Source organism: Haliaeetus leucocephalus, unplaced genomic scaffold (genome assembly GCF_000737465.1).
Source record: "Haliaeetus leucocephalus isolate CR32 unplaced genomic scaffold, Haliaeetus_leucocephalus-4.0 Scaffold147, whole genome shotgun sequence".
NCBI lineage: Eukaryota > Metazoa > Chordata > Aves > Accipitriformes > Accipitridae > Haliaeetus > Haliaeetus leucocephalus.
In genome coordinates, this window is record NW_010972583.1 from 1,837,953 (window position 1) to 1,854,569 (window position 16,617).

Sequence of the window (16,617 nt, forward strand, 5' to 3'; positions counted from 1 at the left end):
AAGCTTGGATCCCAAAGTAGTATTTCCTCTGGAAAGGCTCCCTTGACTTTAAGTGCATGTAGGAGCCTGAGAACATGAACCTGCTTGAGTTCAAACACTATTGACTCAATGACCCAAAACAGTTAGAAACTTGAGCAAAAATGTCCCCAAACCTCTGATGTTCTCCAGACTTGCACAGACTCTCCCCAGGCGAAGGCTGGAATTGGCAAACAGGCTCTCGGTCCTAGCAATGGCCCCAGTGTTAGGGATTTTGCAGATCCTCACCGTGGAGGGCGTGCTGGTCCCTCCAAGGCTGACCGCCGTCTTGCTGCTCTGTGCCCTTTTGCTAGACCCTGGAGTCCGAAGGCCGTCACTACGACTGTGACTTCCTTCCCTTCATGGAGATCGGCAGCGTGGCCCACAAATACTACCTCATCAACATCCGTCTCCCTGTGAACGAGAGGAAAGGCATTAACGTGGGCATTGGCGAAATCAAGGATATCCGCCTCGTGGTAAGTGTCTGTCTTGCTTCTCTCCATGACGTCTGCCCGGGGGCTGCTGCAGCTCCTTTCTTGATCTCCTCTTGGATCCTACTCTTCATCGCGCGTAGCTCCAACCTGCAAATGTGACTTTCCTCCTTCCCAAGGGATGCCTCCTTTGACTGCTCTCTTCCAAGGAGCCCATCCCAAGCCTCAAGCAGTGCCACCCTCCTGCACTGCCCTGTGACCACCTCCAGAGCCGTGCTCTTCTCTCGGCTCCGAGAGCTCTGTCCTCTCCTCCCCACCGCAGTCCGGCTCAGGTGCAGACTCTTCCACCTGATTAAGCCCTGCCTTAGCCTTAGGAGCTAAGGAGGAACAGAACAGTAGGGTTCAAGGGGGGGCCTGGTCTGTCTTGGAGTTGGCCATCACCACGCAGATGTCTGGGACCGCTGTCAGCTATCCCTGCTCCTGCCCTCCCTTGAGGCTTGGTGGCCATGGGTGCTCCCAGCTGGAAAACCTCCCACCACTGTCCCTCTCAGCAGAAGCAGCGAGCCAGCCGGCTGTGGTGGCTGCAGACGGTGGTGCGAGGGCGTGCGTCTGGAGAAACGCATTCATTTGGCCGATGCTTTTCCACCAGTGGTGACTTAGCTTCATGAGTATCTTGTTACTTGTCTGAGAGCAATTCTGCCAGCTTTTCCCATGCTGTGTCAGAGTGCCCCTCTCTCAGCTGCTCTCCACCTCACAGTGGAAGCTGTGTGTGTTGATATTTGTTTTCAGGACTTTTGAAGCCTGCTCAGATGGCCTGGGTGCTTAGTAGGCACCTGCTCCCTTTCCTGCGTTGGAGAAACTGCATCTTTCAAAGAGTACTTATATCTACCTGTGCTTACATGTACTGCCACGTATCTGCCTCTCCTGTCAGCTCCTGTGAGGAGAAGCATAGCGTAATGTTAAACCCTGTACAGCTGTTGCATTCCACCTTGGTTTTTCTTAGGGCATCCATCAAAACGGAGGCTTTACAAAAGTGTGGTTTGCCATGAAGACCTTCCTCACCCCCAGCATTTTAATTATCATGGTCTGGTACTGGAGACGGATCACGCTGATGACACGCGCTCCTGTCCTGCTGGAGAAGTGAGTAGGGGCTCAGGTGCTGGGTAAGGTGACCCTCAAGCAAGAGGACCCTGACCGAGGTGGTCACTGCTCCCAGGCAGAGCCTGTGTTTGGGGAGACAGGGATGGTGTCTTCTCTGTCCCCTCCCTCCACCCAGGCACCCTGGGAGCAGGAGACCCCCATAGCTTCTCTTTTCTTTCCCATTAAACCCACAGAGAATGAGTAGCTGTATTTGCCCACCCCAGAGGGTTTGCTGGCAGGAGGTGACACCCCACCACCACTGCCCAAACAATGTTAGATTTTCTTCTGTTGCTCTTTGTGCACAGCTTTGGCTTCTGGGGCTTTGTGTCCTTGCCTTGCAAACTGGAAAGAGATGGTGTTTCTGTCTTGCCAGGGTCATCTTTGCTCTGGGAATTTCCATGACATTCATTAACATCCCTGTGGAGTGGTTTTCCATTGGATTTGACTGGACTTGGATGTTGCTCTTTGGAGATATTCGACAAGGCATTTTCTATGCCATGCTGCTGTCCTTTTGGATCATCTTCTGCGGAGAGCATATGATGGTGGGTACAACACGGAAGGGAAGGTTGTGTCCAGCCCCACTTGCAGAGATACCTGGCAACTCCCTTGTGGAGAGTTGGAAACAATGCTGTGGGGACCCACACCCGGTGAGAGGACTTCAGGCTAACTTGCTTCTCCTTTTTCTCCTTCTCCCACCTCTTGACCCTCTGATTAGGACCAGAACGAGCGGAATCGTCTCTCGGGGTACTGGAAGCAGGTTGGACCCATAGCCGTTGGCTCCTTCTGCCTTTTCATCTTCGACATGTGTGAGAGGTAGGTACAGCGCTGCTCTCCAGCCCGTGTGTGCTGCTCCTGGGGCAAGCCTTCCCCGAGCAGCGAGCAGAGACTCCTGGCCACCTCCCGCAGCAGGGACCAGCAGTTTAACCCCCGTGGCTGGAAGCACTGCCCCATCTCATGAAGCGAGGAGAAGCTCCTGTGACTGCACTGAGGCATGCTGGCATTTCCCTGCAGCATATCTTGTCCTGTAGGGCCGTAAAGAAATGCTTCCCACCTCGTCTCCTTCTCACCCACATGGGAAAGCAGCATGGCTGGCTCTTTCCAGGCTGTGGAGCAGATGTGGGGCTCTCTGAGCTCATTGGCAGCTTTGTGTTTTCTCTCCTCTTTGCAGGGGAGTGCAGCTGAAGAACCCCTTCTACAGCATCTGGACCACCGAAGTTGGCACAGAGCTGGCTGTATCCTTCCACCCAGCTCAGGGCAGGCTCGGTCTGTGTCGGTAGGAGAGGGAGGTGTTTCCCTTCTGCCAGATACCTGTGGGTTGCAGGGGAAACCCTCCTCCTTTTGGCAGGCTGGGGCTGTGGAGGGTTCCTCAGGCTCTGTGGGAGATGCTGGTGGTGTTTGGAAGAAGCAGTTCTGGCAGGTTTGGTGCTGGGTACCGGTGTGGACTGGTGCTGTGCTCAGGGAAGTCACTGGAGAACTGAACCTCTCCTCAAGATGTCTGAGATTTGGGGGAAAACATGGGGGATTTAGGTCCTGGGTGTCATCACAATAAGCCCAGAGCCCGTCCTGCTCCAGCAGCGCCCGCTCTGCTTTCCGCCTGACCCCAGCTGCGATGGCATCTGCTCCAGGGCCCTCTTGTTTGCTCTGATTCCTCGGGGACACGTTGCCAAGGCATTTCCATGAACTGCCCTTTCAGGTCCTGCTGGAAGGGCTTGCTTTCACTGCCATTAATTTGGATTACTGGGCTGAGATAAGCTGATGCGATTAGTCCCCCTTCCGCAGCATCCAGCCCTCTTGCAGGAGCCTCTCTGAAGATCACACTGGTTGGTGATGGCTTCCCAAATCTCCTCTGCAGATTTCGAACAGGCGGGCATTTCGGCGGGTTATCCCTCCTCGCTGCCGAGCTGAGCGCTGGGGGACATCCGAGCCCATGCTCCCCACTTACTTGTGGGCAGGCTGCCGTCCTGAGTGAATGCTGCCTGCTGGAAGTTTAGTTATGATCTTTGGGATGATATTAAAATAAGTGAATTGCCTGTTTGCTATTATTTCTGTTTAGCTCATACCGTTTTCTCTTAACCTGCACTGCTCAGATGGCCTTTATTATAGTTGCCGGAATCTGCTTGTGTCTCTACTTTCTCTTCCTGTGCTTTATGGTCTTTCAAGTGTTCAGAAACATTAGTGGAAAGCAGTCAAGCCTCCCAGCCATGAGCAAGGCTCGCCGCCTTCATTACGAGGTAATGCCCCTCCTTGTTCCACAGATTCTTTATTTTTAAAATGCATTTTTGACCTTAAAGTCTATACTGAGACCTTCCCTACCCATATAGTCCTGAAGTGGAAGGTCTGATCTTTATTGGCTTTCTTGTGTTGCTCAAATCCCGTAACTGCCTTTTTGTTTGACTGTTGTGAAGTTTCTTGTTTATTTGGGTCTTTAGTCCTGATGAAGTATTTTAAACTCTCAGGAGGGTATGTAAGCTAGCTCTCCTTTCTTACGAGTAGTTGCCATCTCCCAGCTTACTCACAGTGTTAGAAGATGGAAGAAAATTGCCCAAATTACCATTTAAATTACTGTGGGGTGTAAGCCCATCAGCTCCCCATACCTCTGTTTCTCCTCCTGTAATATTAATTATTGTGTTTAATGAAAAGTGTTGCGAAGATCACCCTGTTTTTCCATGGTGTGAATTCAGATTTTTGGGGTTGTGTTTTCCTAACCAAGTTGCAGAAGAGAAACTGTCCCACTAGGATCCAAATGCGACACATTCAGCACATTATTCCCGTTTTTTGTATGCTGTTTCTGTCCTAGCTGTCTTTAGCTGCTGCAAAACACAAGGAGCTCACTTTAAGTGCTTAAGCTGAGAGCGCCTGTTGTTTCCATGGGCGTGTAAATATTTATCACCAGTGTTGTTCTGTTAAATGATGGTCACTTCTGATTTAAACAAGTCTGTTATCACCCATCAGGAATTCACATTAAAAAAATAGAAAACTGGACTTGAGAGAATTTGAAGAAGATATTGAACTTTTTTTTTTCCATCTTTCCCTTGAGCAAGAGGCACAGGACTTCAGCTCGTATTGTAGAGCTGCAGCCGTGCTCTACGTACAAGCATCTGGCAAGCATGAATCTGATCTGGAAGAGTTAAATTAATAGTCATTTGTTGTTGCAATGTGGCATAGTAATTACACAGACGCTGACATTTCCACCGAAATTCCAGAAACAGGTTAAAAAAAACAACACACGCACAAAAACAAAACCAAAAGAATTTGTAAGTAAAAATGTAAAACTAGTGAAAGCAAGTACAGTATGCAGTCAGATTCCCAACCAAGTGATCCTGAGCCTTAGTTTGTCTTATAATCTACATTCTTCTGTAATAGCCAGCATAGTTCTGACAAGCGTTGAGAATCGCTGCAGTTTCCTCCCAGACAGACCGTGGAGGTGAGGATTAGTCTGGTACAGTACCCACGCTGTAGAAACACCAACTCGTCTTGCTAAGCCATGCAAGCTCTCCACAAATGTTTGTTTTACAAAAGCTATGAGCTATCAGGCTGGCTCCTAGTGAAACCCATGGCTTACACTGACCTGCCTCCTTTTCCATGTTAACTCTTGGTAAATCAGTCACAAAAGCAAGTGTAATGGAAAGCCGGAGCTGCCCAGACATGCACACCCCACTCGGAGCATCTGGGAGGAATGCAGACGTGTGGGGAGCGGAGAATATGGGCTGTCGTGAACACGGCACAGAGGAGTGGGTGGAGGTTGTTTTGCTTTGGGGTTTCGTGGGTTGGACCCTTTTTTTTCTTTTTTTTTTTTTTTTAATACTTGTGTCTTGTCTACGCTAAAAACAAAAATGGGTTTTGTGGATTCTGTTAATGTGACCAGTGACATTTCTCTCTAAGCAGGGGCTGATTTTTAGGTTCAAGTTCCTGATGCTCATTACCCTGGCTTGTGCAGCGATGACAGTCATCTTCTTCATCGTGAGCCAGGTGAGTGACGAAACTCAGCTCTGTCTGAGAACATCAGCCTCCGATTCCCGAGCCGCTAACAACATCAGCTCACTTGCTGTTCAGATGAGGCATGCCTGTTATAAGCAGATTTGGTAATAAGTTGCTTTTTAAGAAGTTGTTTTCATTTATTTGAAGCACTGCCATCAAATTGGTCAGGCTGAAGCCATCACAAAGGCCTTTGGCTCACGGTAAGGTTTGGGGCTGTGCTGTTTGAAATATCGGCCAACACGGGTTAGTCATTTCTGAGAACTCAGCAAGAGGAAAAATGTTCTGTTCACATTGAAAGAATCCGGTGGCTTTGTATGCCCACAGAGAAATAACAGAATTCAATCTTCCCTGGGTTGACTTTGCAACCCTGCTGTTTCCAACAGTATTGATACCTATTTATTCTGAGCTACGATGCAATCTCTCTGTACAAATGAGCTTATATCGCTACTTAAATGTACTTTGATGGTTTACTCCAAGTGACTTTTAAGATTGCGTCTGTTTCAAAGATGTCGTATATGGTTGTTCCTAAGCATAGGCAGCCTGTAGCTTCAGGAGAGCCGTGGGTACAGCCTCACAAGTCCAGAACTACAGAATTACAGGTGCAGGAGCTGTTTCTTCCTCACTGCACCACTCATGCTTTGGGGTACGTGGTGCATCCCAATGCAAACTACAGCAGCAGATGATTCTGCTCTTAAAAATCTGTCCGACTGAAGCAGTGGTTCGAGAAATGTCACTTGGCGATTTGATTCTTTGTTGAGTGCTGATGACCGAAACTGTCACTGCGTAGGGGCATAATGCAAACAATCTTGTCCAGCTACTCTTTTCAAGCTAGTTTAGCTTTCGTCTTTCCCCCTTAGGTCTTTTTCTTTAATGGAAAGCCAACATTTCAGTGTGAACAGTCTGCATATCTTCAAGTAGTATTAATATTGATGATTCAAGTAATATTAATATTGATGTTATTTTCGTAAATCTTGACAAATCTCCGCGTGTCCAAGGCTGATGCTGTCAGCCTAGGCCCCTCTCGTAAGACAGAAGCAGCAAGCAGGCATTCAGCACATTAGCTCTTCGCATTATTCATGCTGGTTTTCCTTCTATAAAAGGTCTATTTATAGAAGTCTAATGTTTTCAGATGTAACTAGTTGTCTCCTAGGTAGTGCCCTTCATGTGGCAGTCTTCGCTGCACACATCAGTTACAGCAGGGTTATATTGCAGGATGTGAGAGATTTTGTCACGTTTAAGAATGATAAATCAAAGTTAAAGAAATCCTGATGGAATAATTTTGTAAGGACCATTTTTTTCCTGCAGGTTGAGGCTAAAGAGGAGAATCCTAGCCTGACATCTGCGTCACTGAATCTGTTATACTCCATTTACTCGATCCTGTTGAATTGACGCTGTTCGTATTGATTTACTCCAAGTTAGTGCTTTAGGAGGTCAATTCTGTATTTTTACAGAATTTGGTCTTACTGACCGGCCCGTGCATGTCTGCTTTCTCCCCGGCAGGTGACCGAAGGCCACTGGAAGTGGGGGGACATAACGATACAAGTGAACAGCGCCTTCTTCACTGGCATCTACGGGATGTGGAACCTCTATGTCTTCGCCCTGATGTTCCTGTATGCACCGTCGCACAAGAATTACGGTGAAGACCAGTCAAATGGTAAATGCCTCTAAATGATCTGAAGGCTGTCATGGGAGGAAAGCCATATAAAGTGGGTGATACCTTTTGTGCAGGTTTTTTTGGCCAAAGTACACGTTCAGCACCTTGAAATGTTATGCAAACGATAGTTTTCCTAGCAGACATTTTAATTAATGACTAGGTTAGACAGGTTTGAGTGTTTAGCCAAGGCTGTCTAAAACCTTCTAGATGTTTTTTGTACTTTTTAGCAGTGCTCAGTTGTAATTGTGTAGCTCAAATGGAGGGATGAGGAAAGGAGAAAATAGAGATCTGGGCAGGTGGAGAATGGCAGTGCTATTGGATTCCTTTATCAGTAGTCTTCAGTAGCACAGAAATCGTCCATTGCTGATATGGTTGTATTTAAATAACTGTAAATAAAAATGTTTATAGAAATGTTGCATAGTCCATAGGTCAGGTAGCTCCTGAAAGCCTGGAGGGAATAAAACATCTTTTGCTTTCGAATTGTCAAATATTTTATTGTGAGACCGGGCTAACGATATAACTTTGTTTCTCAGGAGACCTGGGAGTAAACAGTGGGGAAGAGCTTCAGCTCACCACCACCATCACCCACGTGGATGGGCCCACAGAGGTTTATAAGCTGGCTCGCAAGGAGGCTCAGGAGTAACGCTGGGATGGCCTCAGCTGGGACCCAGACCGGGGTGGAGAGCAGAGGACAACGCAATGCCCTCCGGCAGCAGACCTCTCTCGCCTAACTTGCTTCTCGAGCACCCCATACCTAGTGTATTTTCACAGAGCAGTGACACCGAGCAGAACATTTGTAAACTCTTTAATATGGTGTAGTTATTTCTGGGGGGAGGGATATGTATATTGTGTTACACTCAAGCACGTAAAAACCTGCTAGAAAAGCATTAAGGTTGCAAAGTCGCATGTTCAGAAGTTAGGAAGGGGCAGAGCTGACATTGGGCAGTTTTTATTTGGCTACTGTGTGCCTGTGCATAAAGGTGGTGTGGGGAGCTCAGTCGAGGAGCACGTATTCAGTATTTTGAGTTTTCTTTTGGTGTGCAACTTTTAAACAAGGTGTTGGGGGGGGTGTGTGGAACTAAAACCTCATTGTAAAAACATTTAATTCTACCATCTATAATTGTATTGAACCTTGTTTGAGGTCTTTAGTACAGCCCTGCACCTCCACAGCAAACCTTTGTCACTTGAGTGAAACACAGCTGGGGGAGGGCGTAGACTGTTTGTAATATATAAGATTTTAGTAGAAGCAGCAATATGCTTTCTCAGTGGGTTTTACAGCTGTTTGTTAAATGTAGGGGAATGTGAAAACTGGATGTCTGAGCTGACTTGCAGGAGAAAGGAGTGCTCCTCTCCCGAGTTCCCAAAGGTCCCACAGCCAACTCCTGCCTGTTCTCAGCCCCTTGGGCTTCCCTTACTTTGGTTGTCCTCCTCCATCTTAGCTTTTTGTTATGGCTCATTCATTTTTATGCTGCTTACGTGCCATGGGGAGAAGAGAAAGGCCACGGGAGGGACGGTGTGTTCTCAGTTCCCGTGCCCGTGAGCTGGGCAGAGGACACCGGGCAATCCCACTCCTCCTTGCACTGCCAGGATGGAGCACGCTTGGCAGAGATGGATTCTTCCAGGGATTATCGGACTTGAAAAAAATCCGCTTGTCATACACTAATGTGGGTATTTGCTTTTCAGAGCAAAAGCAGACGATGAGGTCGCTCACCCCCATGCTGCGCCTGGGCAGGTCTGGCTGTGAGACTGTTGGCAGTACGAGGGGAGTGGGAACTGATCTGGGGTGGAGGCATAAACTGGACTGTGCTGGGGACCAGTTAAGAGAAGTGTTAATGGTATGTGCGGGAAGAAGCATGGCCAGAAGGGTCTGTGCTGCTCAGAGCACACCTTCTTCCAGAGCCTGGAGGATCTGGGGGGCCTTGTCACCTGGCACTAGTAAATGTCTGTGTTAACTGCTAGTAACACAGAACTGAACCTCCCCACCCCAGTTTTGTCCCTAAAAAATAAGAATCTGCTACTGCTGTCTGATCAGAGATTAGGGAGAGAGGGGAAGCTTCCAACGCCGCTGACAGGCAGTCATTGTGGGTACTGGTAGAAACACTGTCCTGGAAAAGGCGACACATTGTCCTTGGATTCTTAAAACTTCTGAAATGACACATCAATTGTTAGACTATTAAGACTGCGGAATGAAAGTATAATTGGGCAGTACCAGAAGTGAGATCACCTATGAAACATTAATCCATCTCTAGCCAATGTATGCATTACGACTTGTGATTAAAGCCCGTTGCGTGCTGGCTTTACTGTCGCGCGCTGGTTTGCCCGTGAGGCTGGGGCTCTGGGCAGGAGTTGAGGCTGTGCAGCTAGGGCTCTGGTTTGCACCAGGAGGTGTTGGTTCATCACAGTTCCCACCCCAGCAAGCAGCTCGTACTCGGTGATGCCTGTCCCTGGCTGCCCCGGGCTCCCCTGCTCACCCACCCCGCTGTTTGCACGGGGCTGCAGCTCTGGGGGGGCTGCTCCGTTCAGCTCTAACCGTCCCTGTCACCGTTTCAAGCATGTTAGTAACCAAATACAGCACCAACTTTCCTTGCCTTTTGCTTTCTCTTCCCTGTGTTTCTTGAGACAACTCAATACTTTAGCTGAGGTGACGCATTCAGATAATTCCTCCTTATTTTCCCAGTCCACCAGGGAACAGGACCAGAAGGCTAGCAACTGCCCCTCGGCCACGTGCGGGGCCGGCCAGGCACCCCGTCTTCTCACCAGTCTTCCCCCAGAAGGGATTTCTCACAGGGACCTGCTGGCTGTGCCAAACGAATCGCACCAGGCAGTGCTGGGCTCTTGCGATCCCCTAAGAGCAGCACGCTGTAAAGTAGCATTTAAAATACCATTTATCAGAGCGCAACACTATGAAGGAGGAGAGGGTAGCATAGATAACCCTGCATCCTTTTGGTTGCTGGGAACCCCAGGTTGTGCTCCATCAAATGGGTTTCCGATCAGGGTGCGGCACACCAGGCAGACCCCATCTGCAGAACAGCTGCTCTGTTTTTGTTAATTGGAGCTACTATAGGATTTTCTTAAAAGAAAGGAATTCTGTTCATTGTTCTGTTTGCCTCACTGGGGTCCCCAGCTAGCCCTGCCCTGGCAGCGTCTCAGCCAGGACGCAGGGCCAGAGCCGAGGAATGCTGAATGCATCGCTCCGGATAAAGTCCCTCGAGTGCTGCTATGTCTGAGCGTGTGAAGTCACTGTAGCACAGAAAAAGTGCTGAACACTACTTAAGGAGGTAGCTTTGGGTGATTTTGGATACTTGAACTGGAACACTAATAATTTTTTATAAGTTTGAGGAGGTTTTTTTTAAAATGGAATGACAGTGCTCCTGTACTGAAAGGAAATGTGGTTTAAAAGAAAAAAAATTTTAAAAGGAGGGGGCACACTTATTGTATGTGGAATAAGTGCTGGGACCGCACCTTCAACATTGATGGAAAAATGTAACTGGTAAGCAATTTACATAAGAAAAATAAGTTCTAGGAGGTCCAAGCAATGTTCCTACTTGCAGTAGTTGTTCATTTACAAAGTGAATTAAATTAACGCACATCATTGTAACTCCGGCATGTTCCTGGCCGAGTGCTTGACTTTGCAACTTTAACATCCTTTTTACGTTGGGTTCTTACGTGATATTTATGTTGTTCCGATAGATGTGTCCATGGTTTCTTTTACAGATTAGTATAGCATTGCATATTGTAAAGGCTCCTTACAAATGGGGAATTGCAGCTTTAAAACCAAATTGTGTGTCAAACACTAACAATTTGTTTACGGGGCGCGTGTATGTGTGCGTGCGTGTGTGTGTGTTTTTTTATTTCTTAATTCCTAAGCCCTACTCATATGTCTCAGAAATAGTCCCTGGGTCTTATTAAAATATATCCTTTTTTGTTTAGGTTGAGTTCAGTTTTTACAGAATGCTTTAAGCAACCTGGAAAACATGTAGTTTTGTTAATTTAAATAAAATATACAATATTGTGGATTTGTCGTCAGCCTGGTTCACTGACTGAGAAATCATAGCTCTTCTGCTGTCATCTTGTTTGCTTTTATTTAGTCTTTTACTTCAGGCAGTTGCAAGTCGCACAACGTTGCTGGGGCAAACAGTTGACTCACTTGGACAATTTTCTCCCGCATCTCTCTCCAAATGCTTTGCGGTGCAGCAACGTGGTGCTTCGATGCTAATGGCTTTTTGACCTTTAAAACCTTTGCTTTAGGACCAATTGTTAGCAGAGCCGTTTCTGCCTTGTCTCTGGAGTGTGGGTTGCAGCTCCTGCCACAGTTACAGCTGCCCTCGCCCACGGGACTGGGGTGTTGAGACCCCCCTAGGCAGCTGAAGTCTGCTCCCACGGCCGGGCACGACCCTTGGGTTTTCCTTTGGGGTCTGTCCCTTGGACCTGCTTGTCCCTGTTTGCCAGCCCCAGAGCTGCCACAGCTTTGCTGTGAACTTTGCATGTCGGCTATTACCCCGCTGCGATGTCAATTTGGGTGTCCTGCATCCGCTGCTGTATTTGGAGGCGCTGCCTCCCACTGCTCTCCACTTTGTCTTTTCTGTCTATAATCCAGGAAAAAAAAAAGAAAAAAAAAGGTTTCCCAGGACTTGCACTTAAGGAGTAATGGAAAATTTGATGACAACAGGTTAAGTTCAATATCAACAGCTTGAAGTTCCCATTGCAACAGGGGCTGCCTTGATAAAATGGCACAGGAGAGGGGAACTGGGCTGCTGAGTTTTAGGCAGAGCCCGTGGCTCCGTTTCTGCTGCAGCCTGCGTTGGCTACAGCATGTCTGCCACGGCGAGGCACCAGGACTGCTCAGAGACAAACTAGAGGCAGTACAGCACTTTCAGGACCTAACGAATTTCAAAAGAGCAAATTCATGAATTTTAAATAACTGTAAAACCACTGCCACCCTCCCACATGGCTTCTCTTCCCAGGTTTCTTACTGAGGCTCTTTGTTGGCTGGGGCCCTGGCAGGCCTTTGCTGCCCTCTGCTGCCAGCAGAACACGGATTTCAGCCGGATTTAAAAAGAAAAAATAAATCCTTCACCTCTAAAAATGTGGGAAGTTCGCTTATATGTAGGAGTTCTTATTACCTGCAAGGTGCTGCTCAGGGTCCGAGCTGTCCCAAGAGCTTCATGCTTCTGCACCGCCAGGCAGGGACATGGTGAGAACTGGAGAGGAATGGGAAAAACTACCCGAGAGTTTCTTTAAAAGGTTATCTGGTGTTGCTATGAGCAGCTTAGTAGGAGAAAAATGGGTTATGAGAGACTTCTGTGGGTGAGCTGGGGACTGCAGTTTTTGAGGTCAGCAAATGGTCTTTGGTTGGAACAGTTTGACTGTTTTTCTTATTAGACTGCTTGCTTTCTGTGTTTTCTTAGAAGTCTGGGACCAGAGTCTCTTTCTGCTCTAAAACAGGTTTGTGACTGAAGAGCAAAGCGAGGAGCTGCGGCAGATTCCGACACAGCCTCCTTTGCCGTTCCTTGCTCTGGTGCAAGGTGAGGCGTAAGCATGCAGCGCTGGGCTGACCTGCCTTCGAACAGAAACCTCGGCGTGGGGTGACGGCGATGCCCGGAGCTCCCTTTGCTCCCTCGCTCCTGGGGGACCTGTTGACAGCAAAGGAGCCTTGAGAAGTCTGTGCTGTGATATTTGCAATCATGTTCTGGGAGGCACTGGGGGAACTGGTCTTGTAGCCTGATGCCCATCCCTCTGTAAGGGCACGTTAGATCTAGGAAAGGCTCAGGGAAGGGGGACAAAAATGATCAAAAGTTATATGGCTGTGTCTCACTGTGTGCCTGCTGGCCACAAGCTCCAGCAGCAAGGCTTGCGGGATGGATCTGGCCCGTGTTTCCCAGCTTAAAAATGGAAGCTGCAACTTGTGACCAAGTGGGTTTGAGTGTCCCAGCAGCGGCTGACATTGTCCCCAGGTCTGGTGGTGCTGTCAGCACCAGCTGGGGAGAGGGAGGTGCTGGCATTTTCTCCTTGTCCTTTTTAAACCTGCTCCCAGAAGTCCCCAGACAATTAGTATGTTGTGGGACACTGAAACATGTCCTCTCTCCCACCACAAATCCTGTAGCCCCAGGCTATTGTGTGGGATTTCATTACGATGAAAATAAAGGGTTGGCTGTATTGCTGAGGAAAGAATTGCAGGAGACTGAGCTGCAGGAGACGAGATGTACAGAGCTGGGGACTGCTGCTCACATCTGCTCCGGTTCTTGTTATAAATGACTGTCACGCCTACTCTCAAAGATGAGACAAAGTCAATGCATTTTTACTGAGGTAAAATAAGCAGCAACAGATTTATTTTTTGAAGGATTTTGCTCTGTGGTTGGCACACAGACATGTGTCTGCTCTCCTACTTAGCTCCTGACATTACACTATACATGAGCCAATGGCTCTTTGAGTTTTTCCCTTGTCAGAGGCTATTATAGGAGATCAATATGAACTTCAGGCTTTAGATCTAGCGTTTTAAATAAAATATAGGATCTTACCATGTCTATAATTGCTGGCACCTTCTGCTTCTCCATCTCTGACATGTGCAAGAGTTAAGTCTGGAGCTGGTGCTGCGCAGGGCGAGCCTTCCCCGAGCCGGGGCAGAGGCTCAGCCGCCCGTCCTGCTCCAGCAGCGCCCGCTCTGCTTTCCCCCTGACCCCAGCTGCGATGGCATCTGTTCCAGGGCCCTCTGTTTGTTCCGATTCCTCGGGCACACGTTGCCAAGGCATTTCCATGAACTGCCCTTTCAGGTCCTGCTGGAAGGGCTTGCTTTCACTGCCATTAATTTGGATTACTGGGCTGAGATAAGCTGATGCGATTAGTCCCCCTTCCGCAGCATCCAGCCCTCTTGCAGGAGCCTCTCTGAAGATCACACTGGTTGGTGATGGCTTCCCAAATCTCCTCTGCAGATTTCGAACAGGCGGGCGTTTCGGCGGGTTATCCCTCCTCGCTGCCGAGCTGAGCGCTGGGGGACATCCGAGCCCGTGCTCCCCACTTACTTGTGGGCAGGCTGCAGGTCAGGTGTTTGTTTTTGACTCAGCTGAGCTGATGTGTGATGGCTCCATGCAGTGAATTCCTTGCTGAGATGGTTTAAATATTGTCCTATCCTTTGGCTGTTTCATTATCTCAAGTCAAGGAAAGTTTATATCCATTATAATAGCAGGCATTTGTGTTTTCTTCTACTTTTTCCATCCTCATTTCATTGTGCTTAAAGCCCTCCAGAGTTTCCAGAGGAAGGGCAGTCTTCCGGGTACAGACGAGGCTCGCTCATGAGATGGATGTTATGTCTCAAAAATAGATAAGCCACTCTGGAACATTTTCTAAGAAATATTTTACAGGCTGAACTGCACTCCCAAGTATTTGCCTTGCTGGGAAGAGACATCCTTTCTGATAAGCAATATGCACCAATGACACACATCCTCTGGTTTAATAATAATTTATGTAATTGCAGAGGAAAATCCTTTTTTTGCCTTCAGCTGCTGTCTCATAACTCTCCACAGGAATCAGTGACATTCAAAGCAATATTAAGAAGATGGCTGTACTGGCCATGAATATCAAGCTCTGCCTCCCACAAGAAAAGGAAAGCCTTGGTGGGCTCCAGAGGAAAAGCCGTGGAAATGGAGCACACTGAGGACAAAGCAGGACGGGTACCTGTCCCCAAGCCCCAGGGTGCCATGCTCGTTGCTGTGCCCCAGGTCACTTGGACATCCCCCAGTAAGATCCTGAGGACCTTTGGGAGCTGTTGGTGCTGTGCCGTGCCTCAGTGGTACCCAGAAGTTGGACATTTTTAACTTAGGAGGTCAAAACTGGAGTTCACAGAACTTCCTCTGTAGTGATACAGCAAGTAAAATACATTGGTTTCTAATTCAGAATTGCCCAAAGCACCTGTTTTCTGGCTCGGTTTCAGACTGGCTGCTGCTCACTGTTGTGGTCTGGATAAGGACAGGTTCTGTGGGAATCCGTACAGGAGCTGAGAGCTGTCAAACCTCAAACAAAACCCATTTCTGGGGTGCCCCATCTGTGCTCAGGAGCAGGCACCCCTCACTCATCCTCCCTGCCAGGACCAAGCGCAAGGGAGACAGCGGCGGGGGCTCTACGTGGATGCATAAAGCAAAGCAAGGCTCCCCCCCTCCATCCCAAAAGCGGTGACCTGCATGATTTCAGCCATGTAGCTCCAGGACGAAGTTAAGAGCAGAGCCTGCAGACTCTCTCCTCTCCCAAGGAAACCAATGAAGTTTGGTGGGGTGTCCCCTCTGCTTGCTAAGCAATGGGAAAGGGGGATTTACCACCCTGAACGGGGATAGAAAAGCAGTGAGGAGCGCTGCCTGGGCTTGGTAACCCGGGAAATTATGTTCTTGTGCAATCCCTGCAAGTTCCAAAGGAGTCCTGACATGATAGAAACAATCTGTGGCAAAATCACTACGGAAAAGGGGGTGCGATCATCTTCACCTGTCCTTTCTGCAGGTCCCCACTGCTGTCCTGCACCAGCTCGCAGCTCCGGGAATTCCCCAGGCCGTTTTCCAGGGCAGCAGCACGAGCCAGCAAAGCAGCACACAGTGCTCTCCCCCTGCTCCCTCTGCGCTCTGCTTTCCGGAGGGGGTCTCGCAAACAGCTGATTTCCATTTAAAATTTCCATTTAAAATTTCTCTTGTTGCTGTCAGCTCCAGCCAAAGCAAATCCTGACCGACAGCGGGGCACTGAGCCAGCATCTCGTGGCCATGTCCCTCCTCAATCGGTCTGTCCCACCCAAGACAGAGGGCACAGGACAAGTCTCTCTCCTTTCCATCCTTTCTCCAAGGAGGCTGGAGACCTTCCCACTCTTGCCTCTGCTAAGTTGACTCACAGCTTCTTTCCTACTGTTCTTACCGGAGAAATCACGAATCCTTCCCTGGACACAGGAGCCTGCTAACTTTTCATATCATCTTACTTATCAAATATCTCTTGGAAAGAGCCATCTTCCAGCTCTTGCTGGTCTGGGCTCGGTTCTGCACCCACCTAGGTTGCACTTAGCTGAGCCCTGCTCAGCTGCCTAATGTGGGTAAAACGCAGGCGGCTGGTGGCCGAGAGACCTGCCAAAAAAGGGTGAGAACCCAGGCTGAACCACCTAACTGGATTCAGATGAGCAGCGGCTGAGGACTGGTAAATCCATCCCAAACCTTGGAAGGCCTGGAAAATGTGTTGTCTGAAAATGGGATATCTGCCTTTGAGCAAACGTGGCTAACTGAGATAGTGAATAAGGGACTAATTACTAGTTAGCATTTCATTGTGGCTAATAAATACCTCATAAACACCAGAAACAATGTTTTATAAATCAGCTCTGGAAATCCCCATTAATGATAGGATTCAGGTAAAGTGAATGACTTGTAGGTTATTAGGTTT

General features: G+C 48.4%; 1 protein-coding gene across 2 annotated transcripts in view; it reads left to right on the top strand.

Moving 5' to 3' along the window:
• The window catches only part of WLS (wntless Wnt ligand secretion mediator), a 34,284-nt gene extending 26,179 nt beyond the window's left edge, over positions 1–8,105 (top strand). For both annotated transcript variants that reach the window (XM_010561509.1, XM_010561511.1), the window contains 9 exons: positions 330–491; positions 1,450–1,586; positions 1,960–2,128; positions 2,302–2,399; positions 2,755–2,818; positions 3,674–3,817; positions 5,472–5,555; positions 7,065–7,218; positions 7,752–8,105. In XM_010561509.1, the coding sequence (XP_010559811.1) occupies positions 330–491; positions 1,450–1,586; positions 1,960–2,128; positions 2,302–2,399; positions 2,755–2,818; positions 3,674–3,817; positions 5,472–5,555; positions 7,065–7,218; positions 7,752–7,861 (1,122 nt within the window). In that variant the 3' untranslated portion in view covers positions 7,862–8,105. The remainder of the gene's footprint in view (positions 1–329; positions 492–1,449; positions 1,587–1,959; positions 2,129–2,301; positions 2,400–2,754; positions 2,819–3,673; positions 3,818–5,471; positions 5,556–7,064; positions 7,219–7,751) is intronic.
• Positions 8,106–16,617: the final 8,512 nt, after the last annotated feature.